This window comes from Terrapene carolina, unplaced genomic scaffold (genome assembly GCF_002925995.2).
Source record: "Terrapene carolina triunguis isolate 2854851 unplaced genomic scaffold, T_m_triunguis-2.0 Scaffold234, whole genome shotgun sequence".
Lineage (NCBI taxonomy): Eukaryota > Metazoa > Chordata > Testudines > Emydidae > Terrapene > Terrapene triunguis.
The window spans coordinates 7,575,640-7,592,661 of record NW_020664585.1 but is presented as its reverse complement, the minus strand read 5'-3'; the positions used below and the strand labels follow the sequence as shown (position 1 = coordinate 7,592,661).

At 44.4% G+C, this 17,022-nt stretch overlaps 1 protein-coding gene across 6 annotated transcripts in view; it reads left to right on the top strand.

Moving 5' to 3' along the window:
• PITPNM2 (phosphatidylinositol transfer protein membrane associated 2) overlaps positions 1–16,169 on the top strand; it is a 197,860-nt gene extending 181,691 nt beyond the window's left edge. For all 6 annotated transcript variants that reach the window (XM_024196154.3, XM_024196153.3, XM_024196155.3 and 3 more), the window contains 8 exons: positions 1,121–1,269; positions 5,965–6,081; positions 7,212–7,328; positions 7,619–7,767; positions 9,157–9,306; positions 9,414–9,597; positions 13,253–13,381; positions 14,082–16,169. In XM_024196154.3, the coding sequence (XP_024051922.1) occupies positions 1,121–1,269; positions 5,965–6,081; positions 7,212–7,328; positions 7,619–7,767; positions 9,157–9,306; positions 9,414–9,597; positions 13,253–13,381; positions 14,082–14,426 (1,340 nt within the window). In that variant the 3' untranslated portion in view covers positions 14,427–16,169. The remainder of the gene's footprint in view (positions 1–1,120; positions 1,270–5,964; positions 6,082–7,211; positions 7,329–7,618; positions 7,768–9,156; positions 9,307–9,413; positions 9,598–13,252; positions 13,382–14,081) is intronic.
• The last annotated feature ends 853 nt before the right edge of the window (positions 16,170–17,022 follow it).

The window sequence follows — 17,022 nt, the reverse complement described above, 5'->3', positions numbered from 1 at the left end:
AGGGTTGGTTGTGAAGACACTCGCTCCTGCAGAGGCTGAGCAAGTTGCTTCAGTAGCCCTCAAGAGGCTGGCCGCCTGCAGAATGGTGGTGGTGGTGGTGATGAATGCTTCACCATGGGCCTTACTCATAATCCAGTCTCTTTCCCCCTCCCAGTGTTTCGCTCATGTCTTTCCATAGCAGCTAACCTGTGACTCCATTGCCTTTATATTGTTCACTTCTGCTTCTGATATTAATAATAAAATATGGGATTTTAACTCTCTGGGTTTGAGAGGGTTTATGCCTCAGTGAAAATTAAAGGGAAACATCCTGTTTGTTTAGTTTTTTGCCTTTAACAGCATCTGCTAGCCTCTGCTTAAAGCAGGCCCATGGAGCTGAAAATGACTCAGGTATATGTGTGCAGTGTTGTTGTGGCTGTGGCTGTCCCAGGATATTAGACACACAAGGTGGGTGAGGCAATGGTTTTTATTGGACCAACTTCTGTTGATGAGGGAGACAAGCTTTTGAGCTTACACAGAGCTCTTCAGGTCTAGGAAAGGTTGCAGTACATAGACACATCCATGGCTCTCCCCCGTCCCACCTCCAGGGCAGAGACTCTTTTTATTCCATTTTTGCTGTACGGATTGAGAGGTTTGTTAGATCCTCATCACCACGGTATCAGCACATTGTCACAAACTCACTGTGAGTGGGAGTGATCCTGCACCGAGGACACCCACTGGCTGTCCCCAGGAGCGTTGATGACATGTACATGCCCCGTCTAATCTGAAAGTTATTTTGATTATCGCTGTTCTAGTATCTACAAGAGACTCTAGGGTATGTATTAATGGCCTCTAATACCCTGGCTGGGCATGGAGTCACCAGCCTTTGATCTGTGCCTCACATTCCCCTGGGGTGTGGATTAATGGCTAGTTACTGCCTCCTCCAGGGATATCCTATTTGATTGAATAAAGAAGATGTCATGCTCTGTGGCTCGTTAATACTTTTGAGCCCCGTTCAAAGTCTGCTCCATCTTAACAATAAAATCAATGGGGAAAGAATTGCCCAGCGCAAGGACCCATGGCCTAAGGTTAACATTTAAAACAGCTCACTCCTCTCTTTTTAACAAGCCTTTTCTTTCATTAGTTGCTGCCAGATGGTGGGGAACAAAAAGAATAGACTATGCCCTTTACTGTCCCGATGCACTGACTGCCTTTCCGACGGTAGCCTTACCACACCTCTTCCATGCAAGCTACTGGGAATCGACAGATGTAGTCTCCTTCCTGCTGAGACAGGTACCATCAATATTTCATGCTTCTCTCTCTTCTCCCTTATGCCTAACTTTGGTTGGAAAATATTTTGGAGTCTATTTTCGCCTTGCTGCACCCTCCAGAATAACTTTTGTTGACACTAACGGGGGCTCACCGTATAAATGGAGGGAAAAAATGTACACTTCACAACTGCAGATCCATCTTCTTTCCCTTCCTATGCTGTGTCAAAGACAGCTGCATTGCAAATAATACTTACTGCTATGCACAGTCTTTTCATGGAAACCACCAAATCACACATGACTTGCTTGGTGCTGGCTTTTGTTACTGGAGCAGGTTCTTGGAGAGAGGTTCACTAATGATCTAAATCATTTGGAGTCAATCTGGGCCCATTTCATATCATAGTCTTGCAGCATTGCATGATTTTGAGGCAAAAACCAGGTGATGCTTGCCTGTTTGGATTGAACTTTGCTTTGGATTTTTACATCCTTTCAAACCTGAAGCTCAAAGGGAAGCTCTCGGTGCAAACCCTACATGGAATGAAACAGAAGGAAAAGTTTGTGCAAGTTTCAGACTTGGCTTGCTAAGTTAAAGTGTTCAATCCTCCATTTGGGCTCTCAAATTAACACTTAAACACCCTGAGGACTACGGATTTTTGCTTCAAGATCCAGAACTTGGTACCACAGTTCAAATTACTTCTCATGGGGGTAGGTAAATAACAAATGATGGTTTCGACCATCACATTTTGGATTCTTTCAGTTTAACTTTGGTGACACATTTAAATTTTGCAAAATCACATTTTTTTTCTAAAACCAGTGGGGATATTTCCCTTTAAAGCAAACAAACAAACATTGAAAATAGTTGTTTTCCCAGAAGTGCATGAAACCCAAAAATAGCAGTACTAAGACCCTGGAGGTGAAAACAACCATGAACAAAAGGGAGACACATTCTTCTTGATTGCCCTTGTCCACCTGGAGAGAAATCCAAAGAGTAAACAAGGAGCATAAATAGTTAAAGAAGAAACTTGCTAGCTTGTGACATGTGGGCCAATGTATTCAAATCAGGGGCCTAAAGTTGGGCTCCTAGATTTATGCTTAGGCAGCTAAATCAACGTAGCCTGATTTTTTAGAGACCCTGAATACCACACTCCCATTGAAGTCAGTGGGAGCTGCAAGTGCTTAACCCCTGGGAATTTTGGTTGTCTCGATATAGATTTAGAAGCCGCAACTTTAGCCCCCAGGGTTTGAAAACTCTTGCCAAGATTATTAAGTTGACAATGTACCTTTAAAGCACAGTGCATTGTCAGAGCATAACAATCCCTCGCTGCAACACAAACATTGCGATCCGCAGAGAAAAAACACACGAGCCCAAAGGGCTGCTCTAGTGACCGTATTGCCATGGCCCAACATCATTCATTTCTAAAACTCAAGCAGAGATGCTCTCTGTCGTTTTCATCACAGCGGAGAGGGGGCTGCTTCTGTGGATTGCAAGCCGCTGGCCGTGTCCTTCCAGATGCACAGTGTGCTGGAGTCTCTTCTCTCCTTCCTTTCCCTGTCCCAAGTTCTTTCCCTGATAAGGATTTGGAAACATCTTTTCATTTGGTGCCTCTTCTGTCGGGCGCTAGCGAGAGGACAGGTCACCCAGTACAAAGGGATAGTCTGGGATCATCACTCCACAGACTGTAGCTGAACTGGAGCCAGTTGTATCCGTTTTGGTTCTGCCCCCGTTTATTCTGAATGGCCAGTGGCATGGTGCTGGAGCATTCAGAGGGGATCTACCCACTTTGGTGTTGGTTGCATTAGTCCCTTTTGCCAGAAAAAATTCCAGGGGGCCCTGTCCTGAAGGATGGAGAATAATTATTTAATCCCAGTACCCTGATTTTATGCTCCAACTCCTTGTAGTCTAAACCTTTGAACTGGCTTAAGTGAAGTACTAGCATCCTCACCTGTGCAGCTACTCAGCACCGGGTAGGATCCAGCTCCTCATATTGGCCTGGGTTTGCTGTGTATTAGCTCAGCTGTTTAAATTACCCCAGCGCTGTTGCAGCATATCTGACTGCAGCTCTCCGTTATTTATAGCCCTCTATTGGCAAACTCTTTTTCATTGCTGTCGTCCAAGTTTGTCGGTAGGTTCCATAACAACGGGGATGTTAGCACTGGTGGCTGCAGTACCCCAGTATTAATCGATCTCGAACCTTTATTCCCTGCTCTGTCTCTAGTTTCCAACCCAGTGGGCCAATGTTGCACTCACATTCTATGTCTCCTGATTTTGAACAGTAGGCTCCAATGGGGAACTTCGCCTAAACGGCTGCAGGAAGGAAACGGTGTGTGTGTGTGTGTCAGAGTCTTAAGGAATCTAACACACAAAATATCCTGTTCTAGAAATAGCCCAGCCAGTTACTCAGAATGCAACGAAAACATGTTTGTGTAAGGCAGCGTGTGACTTTACATCTTGTGGCATGAAAAATATCCTTGCCATCCATTCAAAGCCCTTGGAGCTCAGCAGTGGCTGCCTCTGCAGTGCTGTTTCTCTCTCCGTTGCCCCACCTCTGCTTCTAGAGCGTTATCTTTCTCAATCCCCACCCCCTCCCTATTCTTCCAAGGCCCTGTGCCGCCTCCCCTCTTATTCAACAGCCTAGAATGCCAGCATTGGAAAGCTAATAATAGGGACATGATTTTAATCCTCATTGAAAGGCATTCTGGACAAAGTTAAAAGGAAACTATCAAGTAGATTTAGGCCCAAAACCTTAGGCTTTATTAAAACAAATAAACGCAAATATGATCAGAAATATTTTCATGATTTAAATTTCTCATCAGTGAAGGCCATTGTTTTAGTCATCCCCTTAGCTTTTCATTCCCAACAGCATTGGGGGTGGGGCAGGTGGATTAGGAGAACCAGGAGGTGAAACTGAGCAGTCTTGTTTTGCTGTGAGTGAAATGGAAAAATGAAACAAACAGTCTAAATTCTGCAAAGTAAACTGGCCTATCAGATTGCTTCAGTTTTAATCTACATGGGGCAAATGGTAACACGTGAGGGAATGTGTGAGGTTTTTAAAATATGTTTATTCACTTGACAGAGCCCCTTTCAATCTTTTCATGGCCTGGGAGAAAATTGGAAAAAAAACCATCTGATCATAGTACAATTCAAAATGCTCCGTGCAATCTCTCTGCCCAGTCCTTTTTTGTTTTCTGTGTGAGATTCCCCTCTTCTGGAACTGACCTAAGAACAGTCTAGCTGCAATGTGAACCCAGGACATAACCCCATTTCCCTCTGCCATTTGTTCCAGCCGGCAGATGTCCCTGAAGGTTGATAGTGAGCTTATCATAGGAAATGTTTGCACACTTTGCAAATCTCATTGTCAGTCCGCTCATCCCCATTCCAGTGCAGGAACATCACACTGTATGATGTGCTGGAACTTCTCCATGGACCCAGAGAGCCAGAGCCCCATTCCTCTCCTGAACTCTGGTCTCCTACATCACAGAACACTGCTGGCCCAATGCTGAACCTGGCTCAATACCTAATGTCGTCATCAAAATGAGAGGAGCACAAGAAGCAAGACAGGAGAATGCCATGTGCAATGTATTTAAATAGAAACACTAGATGACAGGCAACTGGGATTGACTCCAGCCCAATCAGGAAGCCTCCTGGGATCTTAGCCCTCGTAGGGTCCAGCTTGCGCAGACCCGTTAAGGGCAGACTCAGTAGGACTGGAGGGAATGATGAGAATACTTCTGAAGAACAAGCCTGAGGAAATGACACATGCAGACAAGCGAGCACAGTTGGAACAGATAGAGATGGACCTGAATTACTGAAATGGCAAGCAAATGATGACTGGAAATGCGTATGTGACTTGAGGACCTGGCAAGAAGGCAGGCGAGGCTGGAGCATAGTCAGGCGAGATGGTGGCTGCAAACTGTAGGATTCCCTACAGAAGAGGCAGTTTTCTATAAGTACCTGAGTGCCAAAGTTCTTCCCCTGCAGTGTTTGCTGAATGAGCATTTTCCAAGGGCAGCTTTTTGGACATGGTCTCAAGGAAGTAGCAGGGTCTGGGGTGCCACAACCTCTCAGTTTGTGTTAATTGAACATCTGGGACAAAATCCATCCCTGGTATAAGCCCAGCGAAGCCAAGAGAGTTACACTAGCAGCCTAGCAGTTATGTATCTGTGATCAGCATCTGTGCTTCGTTGCCTTTGCTCCATCTTGTACTCAGCTTGTTAAACTCCCCTATAGTTCTTTCTGTTCCTTAACTCTTCCCAGACTCAGTCCACTGTCTCTTCAGCCTTTTCTAGCTTCCCTCGGCTTCTTTTTCATCTCTCTCTCGTTCTAGTCCTAACCATGCTTCACCAATAAACCCTTTCACACTTGCCCTCCTATGTGCCTACTTATCATCTCAGTCTAAGGTTCCCTTTTATAGCTTCAACCCACTTGTTAATAACTCAGCTCTGGCAACAACCTTTCCTGGCTCTAAAGATCACTAACATCATACAGTTATGGGAGGGCCAGAAAAATCTTGTAGGCTAACAATGCAAATTTCCTGCAAGCAAAATTCTATAAAGCCACCTGCCCAGCAAATGCTGCGATTCCATCACATGCTTTGCAAACGCAGCAGAGAGGAATAAATACTAAAGCTGCAGCGGGTGCATTCACTATGAAATTCCTGCAGCTCTTGGGTTTTAGCCCAGGTGCGTCATGAGTTGCTGATGGGGGCTGCTCTTTCCTTAGGTGATGAGACACGAAAACTCCAGCATTCTGGAACTGGATGGAAAGGAGGTCTCTGTATTCACTCCTTCAAAGCCCAGGGAGAAGTGGCTGCGCAAGAGGACACATGTCAAGCTAAGGGTAATAGGGTTTCTATTACGTCTCCCCAAGGGAAACTACTGTTAAACATGATTTGGTTGGATTTGGGCCTGTAATAAGAACAGTTTTAAAGTTAATCAATATGGGTACAACTCTGTTACTGCCCATGGACTGCACAATTACACGGGGCTGGAGAGGTTGCATTGCAGTAATCGGATGTGTCAGTGAGATATCCCAGTTATAGATTTCTGGAAGAGAGAGACACTCTCTACCACAAGGTCTCCTCCATATAAAATACTGAGTGTTGGTTATAGGTCAAGAAAGGAGACGGAATTGTTTCAAAGTCTGGTGTCCTGAATTGTCTGTACAGTAACTGTCATTCCCTGGAGTTCCTGAATCCAGAGGATGAGAAGCTTTTCTGATTCCATGAGCGGGAAGTTTGTTTAGCCAGTAATAATGTCAGCAGACTCCCGATAACAGTCATTTTGCCTCCTGATTTGAAGGTGCAACATACAGAATTTTGCACCACAAGGGATCGGATTTTCAAGGTGTTCTGTGTCCCTGACTATACAGTATTTGTGCCTGAAGGATCCGGAGTAGTATTACTAGCCAGTGATAGTATCATTGTGTGAGATCATGGCATATGCATGTATAAAGGTCCAGAAAGGACAACCGTCATTTTTGCAGACTCAAATTTTGCCTGTTAGGAGTGGCAGCAGGGAAACCAAGTTAGAGGCCCCTTCTCAAATAATAAGCAGGATCAATTAACTGTAGGTGCAAATTCTATCATTTACATGACTAGGTAATTAACTGCACCCAGACATCAGCTCCTTGGCCAAATACATTAGGATCCACACCCACAATTGATGGTGGGTGCAAATCATGTGGCCATAAATTACTATAGCTAAAACGGAGACCAAGTGCAGAAGGCCCTTTAAAAGTCTTGTCCTAAATGTACAATACTTTTTTTTCCTTAAAAATGTGTGTTGTTTAATATAGATATATAATAGTGTAGGGGGACAGAGGATGTCACAAGAAGAAAATTACTCCTCCAAAAACTCCTGGTTGTCCATGTGTTTGGCATTATTATCACTATAGCAACTTTGCATTAGCCATGAGGTTCTGCTGGGAATCTAACTAGGTTTATTCTGTTTTTCCCTTGACGTCTGCAGAATGTCACAGCCAACCACAGAATCAATGATGCCATCGCTAATGAAGACGGACCCCAGACCTTAACAGGAAGGTTTATGTATGGGCCGTTAGACATGGTCACACTCACTGGGGAAAAGGTACATTTGCCTTAGGTGTGCATTGCCCATAAATAGCAAAAGACATAGGCAGTAGTAGTTGCTGGCCAATATTCCTTTTGTATCTGTAAACATTAAAAGAGAGAACTGTCCAGTTACCTGCACAATCAAGCACCTTTTCCTGTGTCCACTAAGAGCCCCCTTTGCCCAGCCTATCTATTGCATTACACTAGAGAGAGATTTGAGGATGCCATGTTCAGACCCAGGTTAGGATCCTGTCTAGTATCAGTTATTTAATACTTCCTTAGTCCTGAACCTCCTTTGCCTCCCAGGTGGACATTCACATCATGACCCAGCCGCCATCTGGAGAGTGGATTTACTTTGACACCGAAATCAGCAACAGCAGTGGCCGGATTTCCTACGTTATCCCTGAGAACAAGCGGCTGGGGATTGGCGTATATCCCATCAAGATGGTGGTCAGGTGCTGAGCTTTAAGCTCATTTGGCTTAGCCCCCAGTTTGACAGGACCCTCTGAAAAAGACTGTAGACACTTCTCCGTTATTCTGATTGCATGATAGAAAATCATAGAAAATAAATGTTAACTAGTCAAGTGCAATTCTACCTGAAAAGTGACTGTGTTTAAAAAGTGGCATGTTCTTATCAAACGCTCTTCTCCCTATTGTATCATCAGAGTCTGATCTGCTGACTTGATGGACAAAACAATTTTACTCTTGTTACCCTGCAGCACCAGTGATGGGACAAAGAGCTGTATTCTGTTCTGCCTCCTGCATCATCAACAGCATTGTTAACTGAGTTCCAATTGCTGGGCCAGACTTTTCCTCCTTTTCCAGATGTGCAACTTCATTGTCTTCAGTGGAACTGCACAGCTGAGCGCACCTTGAAGACTGTAAACTTGCACTTGCCCAGGTTCCCCTTAGGGCAGAGCCTTTGTTATTAGTGATGATGCACAATGCAGAAAGTCTCTAGCTTGACTTTTGGCTTTCAGAGCAGGCAGCGCCAAAAAGCATCTTGTCATTGGTGAACTGAACAAATCTGCTCTAGAGGCATTGAAACATACTGAAGCTGGAGCCCCCCACAACGCTAGTCCAAGTCACTGTAATTATATTCATCTAACATATAGGCATTTTCTGTGGGGCTTCTCGCTGTAGTATCATTTATGACTTTGCGGCAGATTTTTAAAGATATTTAATAGACACCTGGTGGGATTTTCATAAGTACCCAACTACCATTGAGGAAAGGCCCTGCACTGCCTCTCAGTGGGGGTTAGGTGCTTTTGAAACTCCCACTCGGCAGCTATCTTCAAATTTAGGTGCCTAAATACCTTTAAAAATCTGTCCCTTTATCCTTGCAATAACACTGCCAGGTAGGAAATCATTAGCATCATCCATTTGACACATGGGTAACTGAGGCACAGAAAGATGATTTGCCAAGTCAGGAACAGAAGCCATATCTCCTGAGTCTTATTCCAGTGCCTTACCCACAAGACCTTCCTTCCTCTCTGAGTACATACCTATCAGATCAGTGGATAGTCTTCTCTACCACTTGTGCTGAGATACAGACACAACAGGCCATATCTGCAGCTGGTATAAATCGGAGTAACTCTGAAATCAGTGGATCTGTGTTGATTTACATCAGCTGAGACGATCTAACCCTTAAGACACAGCAGGGGGTGTAGGGCCTTAGCAGAATTGTGTGTGTGAAGTGATGGCAGGATCTGGCCCTTAATTTTCTGCATTCCCTGGTCGTTTACTGTATGCTTGCTGAATTGGTATTGCAAATGGGCCTTGTAGCTTTAATCTCTCAGCCAGGTTTGTCCACTGTTTTTAACCCCCTATTCCTTTCCTTGTAGGGGTGACCACACATATGCAGATAGCTATATCACCGTTCTACCTAAGGGGACGGAATTTGTGGTCTTCAGCATTGATGGTTCCTTTGCAGCCAGCGTGTCTATAATGGGTAGTGACCCCAAAGTCAGAGCTGGCGCAGTTGATGTTGTAAGGTCAGTGGCAGGGGGAGGGCTGGGGGAAATGCTTTCGTATTAAATGAATATTTTAACCCTACCTCAAATATAGGTCCATAATACGCTGTTGTTTTTTTCCCCACCAGGCACTGGCAAGACCTTGGCTACCTCATTATCTATGTCACAGGCCGACCTGATATGCAGAAGCAAAGGGTGGTGGCATGGTTAGCACAGCACAATTTCCCCCATGGGATAGTCTCATTCTGTGATGGGCTTGTCCATGACCCACTGCGGCACAAGGCCAACTTCCTGAAAACCCTCATTACAGACGTAAGCATGGGCTGTACTGAGATGTGAGCAAAGCGAGGGTTCATCCACTTGACCCGGCTTAGTCAAGTCCTGCCCTGCAGTGGGAGATTAACCTGCATTCATTTTATTTTTAGCCACCCCACCCCCTTTTTTTTAATTTTCTAACTCCACAAAGGTGTCTGTGCAGTTAAAATATGTTTGCTCCATTCTGCGCTGTGCTGCAATCCTTGCTGCTTCCATTACTAAATGCCTGTTGCCCTAGAGGGAATCATGATTACTGTGCTTTCTCCCCACCTGCTTAGTTCATTTCTGGATGCCTGTCATATCTGCAGATAAAGGGATGCCTTATAGATAGAGGGCTGTCAAAGAGATTGTGACCTGCAGCCAACCAAAACCCAGAATTCAAGCCTGTCTCCATGTTGGGCCGAATCCAAATACCCCATTATCTGGGAAAATTTGGACTGGAATCTCCATGTTTGTGAACATTAAGATCTGGGGCTTGGGTGAGGTCCATTATATAGATGCCAAGTTCTGATCCAAAGTTCCAGTTCAGGGGCTTGGGGTGGACTCATCTCTACTTGGAGAGTTGGGCCGGATTAGCACTTGGATGAGAGACCTTTAAGGAACATCCAGGCAGGATTGATGGTGGGGGATCTAATGAATGAATGCCCTCTCATGGTGCTGAGGGTGCATACCATCCTTTAGATGAAACAAAACCAATGTGCTCATTAGAAATCCCTTGGCGCTTTTTGCAGGAGAAGGCTTGTTCACCTTGTTGTCATGGCCAAATGCCAGTTGAGATAGTTAATTCCTCCTGTAGTTGAATGTTAGTGAAGTCCTTTGAGATCCTTGGATGCAGGATTCTATAGAAGTGCCATATAATTTCCTTTATCTTTTGAAGACTGGCCTGCCCTGGCAGTGCTTTGCAGGGCTTAAGAAGACCTCCAGGTCTCCATCTCTCACTGCTTTGGGTTGGTGAGAATTGGAATAGTTTAGGGTGATGCATGTAGTGATGGGAAGAAAGTGCTGGTTCAGGTGATAGCAGAGCAGCTAGAGAGGGGCTTTGACAGATCAGTGAATGTCACAAGAGATGGCAGGACTTCAATCCATCCCTTGCTAAGACGTTAATGTTGTCAGGCATATCAGAACATGTGAGTTTGCCCGGCAGCAGCCAACTGATGATGATATGGCACTGCTACAGCGCCTTCCCTTGGAGGATCTCAAAGCACTTTATTGCTATCTATCACCCATCCTTCACAACACCTCTGATGTAGGTAAATATTATCCCCCTTTTACAGAGAGAGAATCTGAGACACAGAGCTGAGTTGCCCATCACAGAGAGGATCATCTGAAAAGCCAGGCTTAGAACCCAGGAGTCCTAGTTTTCTGCTCTAACCATGAGATCACTTTGCCTCTCTCCAGCAAAGGCTGTGCATACTCTTTGTAGCAGGTGCACAACCAAGGAAGTAAATAGGAGTTAACTGCTTGGTTTGTACTCCCTATTCTGCAAGGCCCAGAGTATCCACAACCCCATTCAAATGTTCCCCTCACAAGATCTGGCTCTCACTCAGCATGGAAATTAACCAGCAACTTTTATAGAGGCTGTTGGTGCCAAGGAGACCAGACAGTGTAATAAATGTGAAAGCAATAGAAAGGCACCAACTTTACTGCATGCAGTTAAACCCAGTCAATCCAAAAGGTTGTTAGAGAGAGTGGAGAATGAAGTACAAAATAAAACCTACTGCACAGACTCTGTTTTTAAAGACTAGCACAGTGTACTCTTCGCCTGTGGGGACCCCCCAAGGTCATACTGCATACATTACCTGAGGGGAGAGAGAGCAGAAAAGGGCAACAAGAATGATCAGCAAGCTGGAGGAAAGATCACAAGAGCATATACTGTATCTGCAGTTTGGGTATAGGATGACTCAGAATGGGACATGCTAAATGTCTACTGCATGAGGAGGGTGTAAATTGCAAAGAGGGAAAGGAGTTATTTAGGGCTGTAACTGGGAGGAGTGGCTTCAAAGAATTAAGAAAGCCAACATTTATGCTGAATACCAGAAAAACTTCCTGGCCATGAGATCTACTTGTTGTAGGAACAGTGTCCGGGGGGAAGTGGTGGAAGCTTTTTAGCTTGTGACATTTAAAACTGGACTGGGCTGAATACTAGAAAATATGTTGAGGGGACTGATTCTACACTGGCCTCTGGGATTGGAGCAAATGTCACTGTCAGGGCTTTTCAAGCTCTGATAGCAATGTGACTGCGAAGTGCAGTCTTTGGACAGATTTCCATAATGTCATATTTCAGCCTGGTAACTGATGGGCTTTTATCATGTCTCAGACCTAGGTTGTTCGAATTTCCCCTTTATTTCAGTGATAAATCAGGGCTACTTAATGGGGCCACCTTGGTGATCCCAAAGTTATCTAGCCCACTGGATCACATATGCCATTGTCAAGCATAGTGAGCTCAGTGGTTTGAGCATTGGCCTGCTACACCCAAGGCTGTGAGTTCAATCCTTGAGGGGGGCCACTTAGGGAACTGGGGCAAAATCAGTACTTGGTCCTGCTAGTGAAGGCAGGGGGCTGGACTTGATGACCTTTCAGGGTCCCTTCCAGTTCTAGGAGATAGGATATCTCCATATATTATTATTATTATTATTATATAATGTCCATTATTCTAGGGCCACTGTGCCTTATTCTCCCACCACCTTGACAAAATGAAAGCCCATCATTAAATACTGAACACAATGACTGTTGGAATCAGCCTGTAACTTGAAATCTAAGTCGAAAATGTCAAGAGTGAGCTGTCTTTGGAACCCCCTTGTTACAGAAGATGCTATATTATTATCCCTTGTTGGAAATCTACCTTTCCAGAGAGCACTAAGGGTCACAGATTTGCTACAGTGGGTCTTTGGCCAGCTTGCAGCTCTGCAGGCAGAACCAGATGGGTCCATGCAGGATAAGCACCTCCTCCTGCAGAGCCCCACCTCCACAGCTGCAAAATGATCTTCTCAAATGTCTGGCTAAATGGTAAATGAAATCTTCTGCTCTGTGGGAACAGAGCAGTAACTACTTATGGGTAGAAAAATCCAGTGCATCATGCAAGGTGATATGCATAGTTGTCTGTCTAAACCGCCTCAAAATCCAACAAAATTAGAGATGCAGTCTGGCTAACCCAGCCTCCAAGCCAGTGTTGCATGCGGCGGTCTCTCAGTGGAAGGGAATTCTTCATGTAAATAGCAACAGAGAGTCCTGTGGCACCTTATAGACTAACAGATGTATTGGAGCATAAGCTTTCGTGGGTGAATGCCCACTTCGTCAGATGCATGTAAATAGTTACTGAATATAATTGAAAAATGCTCCCTCCCTGGCTACAGTGTGTATAAAAATCCTTGGAACAGAGCTGTGGAGCCTGGCACACAAAGAAAGGACATTAGGTAAACATAGCTACATTCCGAGTGTAGTTCCTAACTTCATTCTGCCCTTGTATTCTGTAGTACAGCTAGAACAGTAATCAGCCTATAGTACAAACTCTCAGCACTGCTGTTGGTTAATTAGTACATAATTCTGCAGAGCACTGTCCAGGTGGGACTTGCAGTGCCCTCTTGACTGGATATTCCTACAATCGCTGTGTCTGAGCAGTGTCCTAGCATAAACTTGTTCCCTCTTCCCACAGCTCCACATGAGGATCCACGCCGCATACGGATCCACTAAGGATATTTCGGTGTACAGCGCCATTAGTTTGCCACCCACGCACATCTATATCGTTGGCCGACCAACCAAGAAATTACAGCACCAGTGTCAGGTAGGAATCCAGGTTATTTCGTCTGTAGAACACTAAAGTGGCTGATGCTGCCCCTACTAGAGTCAGTGGGAGTTTAGACACCCGATAGATCGATTACTACCCGCCGATTTGGCGGGTAATCTGGACGTACCCACTAACTTCACCAGAAGCAAGATCAGACTGTTTTGTAAAGAGGAAGTTCCCACACACCAGGATCCCTCCGCATCTCCCTGAGAGGTGTGAGGGTTCCTTGCTTTATGCATCACCACTATGGAAATAATGGAGTGAAAATATCAGTTGCTGTTCCACTGCATTGTGTTTTGTAGTGTTATATAATTAGATTTTTTTTTTTAATGAAGTCGTGTCCACTTAAAAATCCCCCTTTTGTCTGAACTTGTCCCTGCTGTTATGTAGGCTGAGTAAAGCAGAAGATCAGAACGGGGCAGTTCTCTGTAGAGCTAGTTTCCTTTGTGCATGTGACAGCACCATATGTCCCTGTCGGTTGCCTCCTCAGTCAGTTCCCTCTGCTGTTTTTGTGGGATTTCCACAAAGCAACAGGGGAAAGAAACATTTAAGAAAGTGATTGTCAAACCGCAATTGGCAGAGGGACTTGAAGGCAGATGTGGGATCTGAACCGACTGTGACTCCATTTTTTTTTTTGAAAGTTGCTTGATTTCAAGTTGACTGTGTCCTGTAAACCCCCTGACCTATTGTTTCACAGTTCATTACTGAGGGGTACGCAGCCCACCTTGCCCAGCTGGAGTATAACCATCGCTCCCGGCCTGCTAAAAACACGACCCGGATGGCACTGAGAAAAGGCAGCTTTGGTCTCCCCAGCCAGCCAGATTTCCTGCGCAAGAGGAACCATTTGCTACGTACCATCTCCTCACAGCCCCCGGGGACGACCGGGAATGCCAGCCACAGACCTGAACGAACGCAGAGCCAGTCAGACAGCGATAGGGAGAGAGAGCGGGAGCGTAGCCAAAGAAGCATGAGCATTGCCACTGGGTGCTGGGGCCGGAGCGCAGCCTCAAAACTGGAATCTGGCACTTTAGGTCAGAAGTAGAGCCAGCCAGGAGCCAGTGACAGTCGGCCACAGCCACCAGAGGAGAAACAGAAGGAATAAAGGACAAGGCCAGCAGTGTGAGATGGAAGGGTAAATATGGTGCTACTCTCTAACAACAACATGGTATGCTAGGAGGAAAGGCTGGTGTATTTTCCACATGGAATGTGCAGGCCTTAAAATGGCGTGTTGGGTTTGCAGAGCACTAGCCTGAAAAACCATTTGAAATTAGGGAACCAAGGGGGAAAACACAGTTTCCAGATCAAGACTATGCTCTCTTCTGCCTCCTTTTCTTATCCAGGTTTAGTGACTGTAAATATGTGCCTCCCTCACCTTCTTAGCCATCAATCAGATACACGTGACTGAGTGTGATCCTCAGTGCCATGGGGTGGAAGGAGAAGAAGTCTGGTTAGACCTTTCACTTGGGTTGTTCCATTAGCCAGACTGAAAGAGGCTGCTGGATACCAGTACTTTTTTGTGTGTTTTTAAACTAAGTATGTCATTTCCAAGGTGCAGAGAGGCTGAAACGAGAGGCTTCTTCTGCACTGGGTGAAGCAATCAAGTGTTTTACATGTACAGAGAGCTTAGAATTTATCCACTTTGTACCCAGGAGGATGTATATCAGCAAGGCATTAACGAAGTGTCAACTGCTGTTGGTAGGAGCCGTATGTCAGCAGATTGATGCTCTAGAAAGTGGGGTCATTAGTTTTTTGTTTGTGTTTTAAACATTTTGAAAGGTGATGGAATTTAATGCATTAAGCTATTAAAAAAAACAAGGAGTTTTGTTTTAGCTGTTAAAAACATCAGCCACTTACTTTACTGTATAGTTCTCCAAGTATTACTGCTGTATATTATTTCAGAAACTAACCACCATATATTTGCAGTGTCTGAAAGTACTCAACAGCTAGATTACACTGCATTTCCTGTCATCAAAATGCAGAGTCCAAATATTTCACCACTATCCCCAACTCAGAGACATTTCTTCTTCCCAGGTTCTCTCCGATATCAGTAACAGCTTTCACGGGAATTAGACTTGCTTCTTTTAACTGTAGTTATTCAACTGTAAAACCTCATTGTTTTTGCACTGATAATTTTTAGAATGGAGACCTGTTACCATCTCATGTAGCTACACCTAATTGTTTGTAGTGCATGACAATTAAATATTACTAAGCCAGGGTGTGTGTATATATATACATATATATTATATATATATAAATTTGTGTAGAAGTTTTTCCACCAATAAGGAGATTGTAAGGAAGTGTGCCAACTAAGTTGCACAAGCTTAAGAAAAGGCCATATCTTAATTTTCCTAGCCTCTCTTTCAGTGGATGTGGCTGAGCTGATGGTTTGGTGCGCTGCCATGACTTGAATCTCTCTCTTGCACTGAGCATGCCAGGGTCTGGGAGCACTGCAGAGGTGACATTTCCAGTCTGCAGGACAATGTGCTGGGCTGCTTGCTAGCACCCCCTACCGACCACTGCAGAAGAGGAGATTGTCAGCCACAAGGTATTCAAAGGTGAAGGACATAATTTAAGGAGGAGCAGAGAGAACAGTGCCTAGAACAGAGGGGTTGCCTGAAAGCCCTGCCCCCTCCCAGGTCAAACTAGCCAGGATTTCTGAATTTCCAGCCTCGGTGAAGGGTGCAGCTTCCTTCTTGCACACACCAACTGGGGTATGGGAAATATCCACACTGGGATATTTGGGGCTCCCACCTGCCTATTTCACATGAAGATTTTATATTCATAGCACATTATCCTGCTCTCCTCCACCACAATATACTATGTTTATATCACTTTCTACTTACAAGGATCTTATTTATAACAGATTTTTTAGACTGTCTGCTTCATTTTATTAACTGTTTCAGTACTAAGTGCAGCACTTCTGCACCGAGACACACAGCACTGTGAACACTGCTCTGCTAACTGGCTCAGAGCTGCAGTAGGCAGACATAACTCATCCAGGCATCAAAAATCTTATTTCAGGACTACTGCTTAAACCTCAAGTTTCAAAACTAATTTAGAATGTGTGCTCTATCCCTACAGTGATATAAAGAGGACAGTGTTTAACTACTGAGAATGTCCAGGTTGATGGAGCTTTAACAGATCCACCCACTAACAGTGCATCTCACTTACTCTTAGCCTCATTGCAAACTACTACGCCATTCATCTTTGATAATTATCATATTACAGAACATACCTACAGATTTTTACTACTGAAAAAATTACTTCCCTTTCTGCTGACTCAGCCTAGTTACCTTGAATGTATATCCAAAGCTACTGGGTAAAAATGTGAATTGTGTCATAGCTTTTTGCTAGTTGAATATTGTACCAAACTGTTGCCATCTGACTTAGAAGCAAGTTGCAGTCCATTCTGTAAAGTAACCAAACCATGATCACAAAGCGTATTTGCAAATTTGGATATGGCCTTTACAAAGTTCAGTCTTACTCTGAAAGAAGAGTCCACAAACCAAGGCATGATATGTACATTTTTTTTCAAAATGCAGATGAGATGTTAACATTTTCTTGTGTGTAGATAGTGTAAAACTGAGGATAATGTAAATGTTAAAACAAAAGTGGGTATATACAAAGTGAAAGTTATT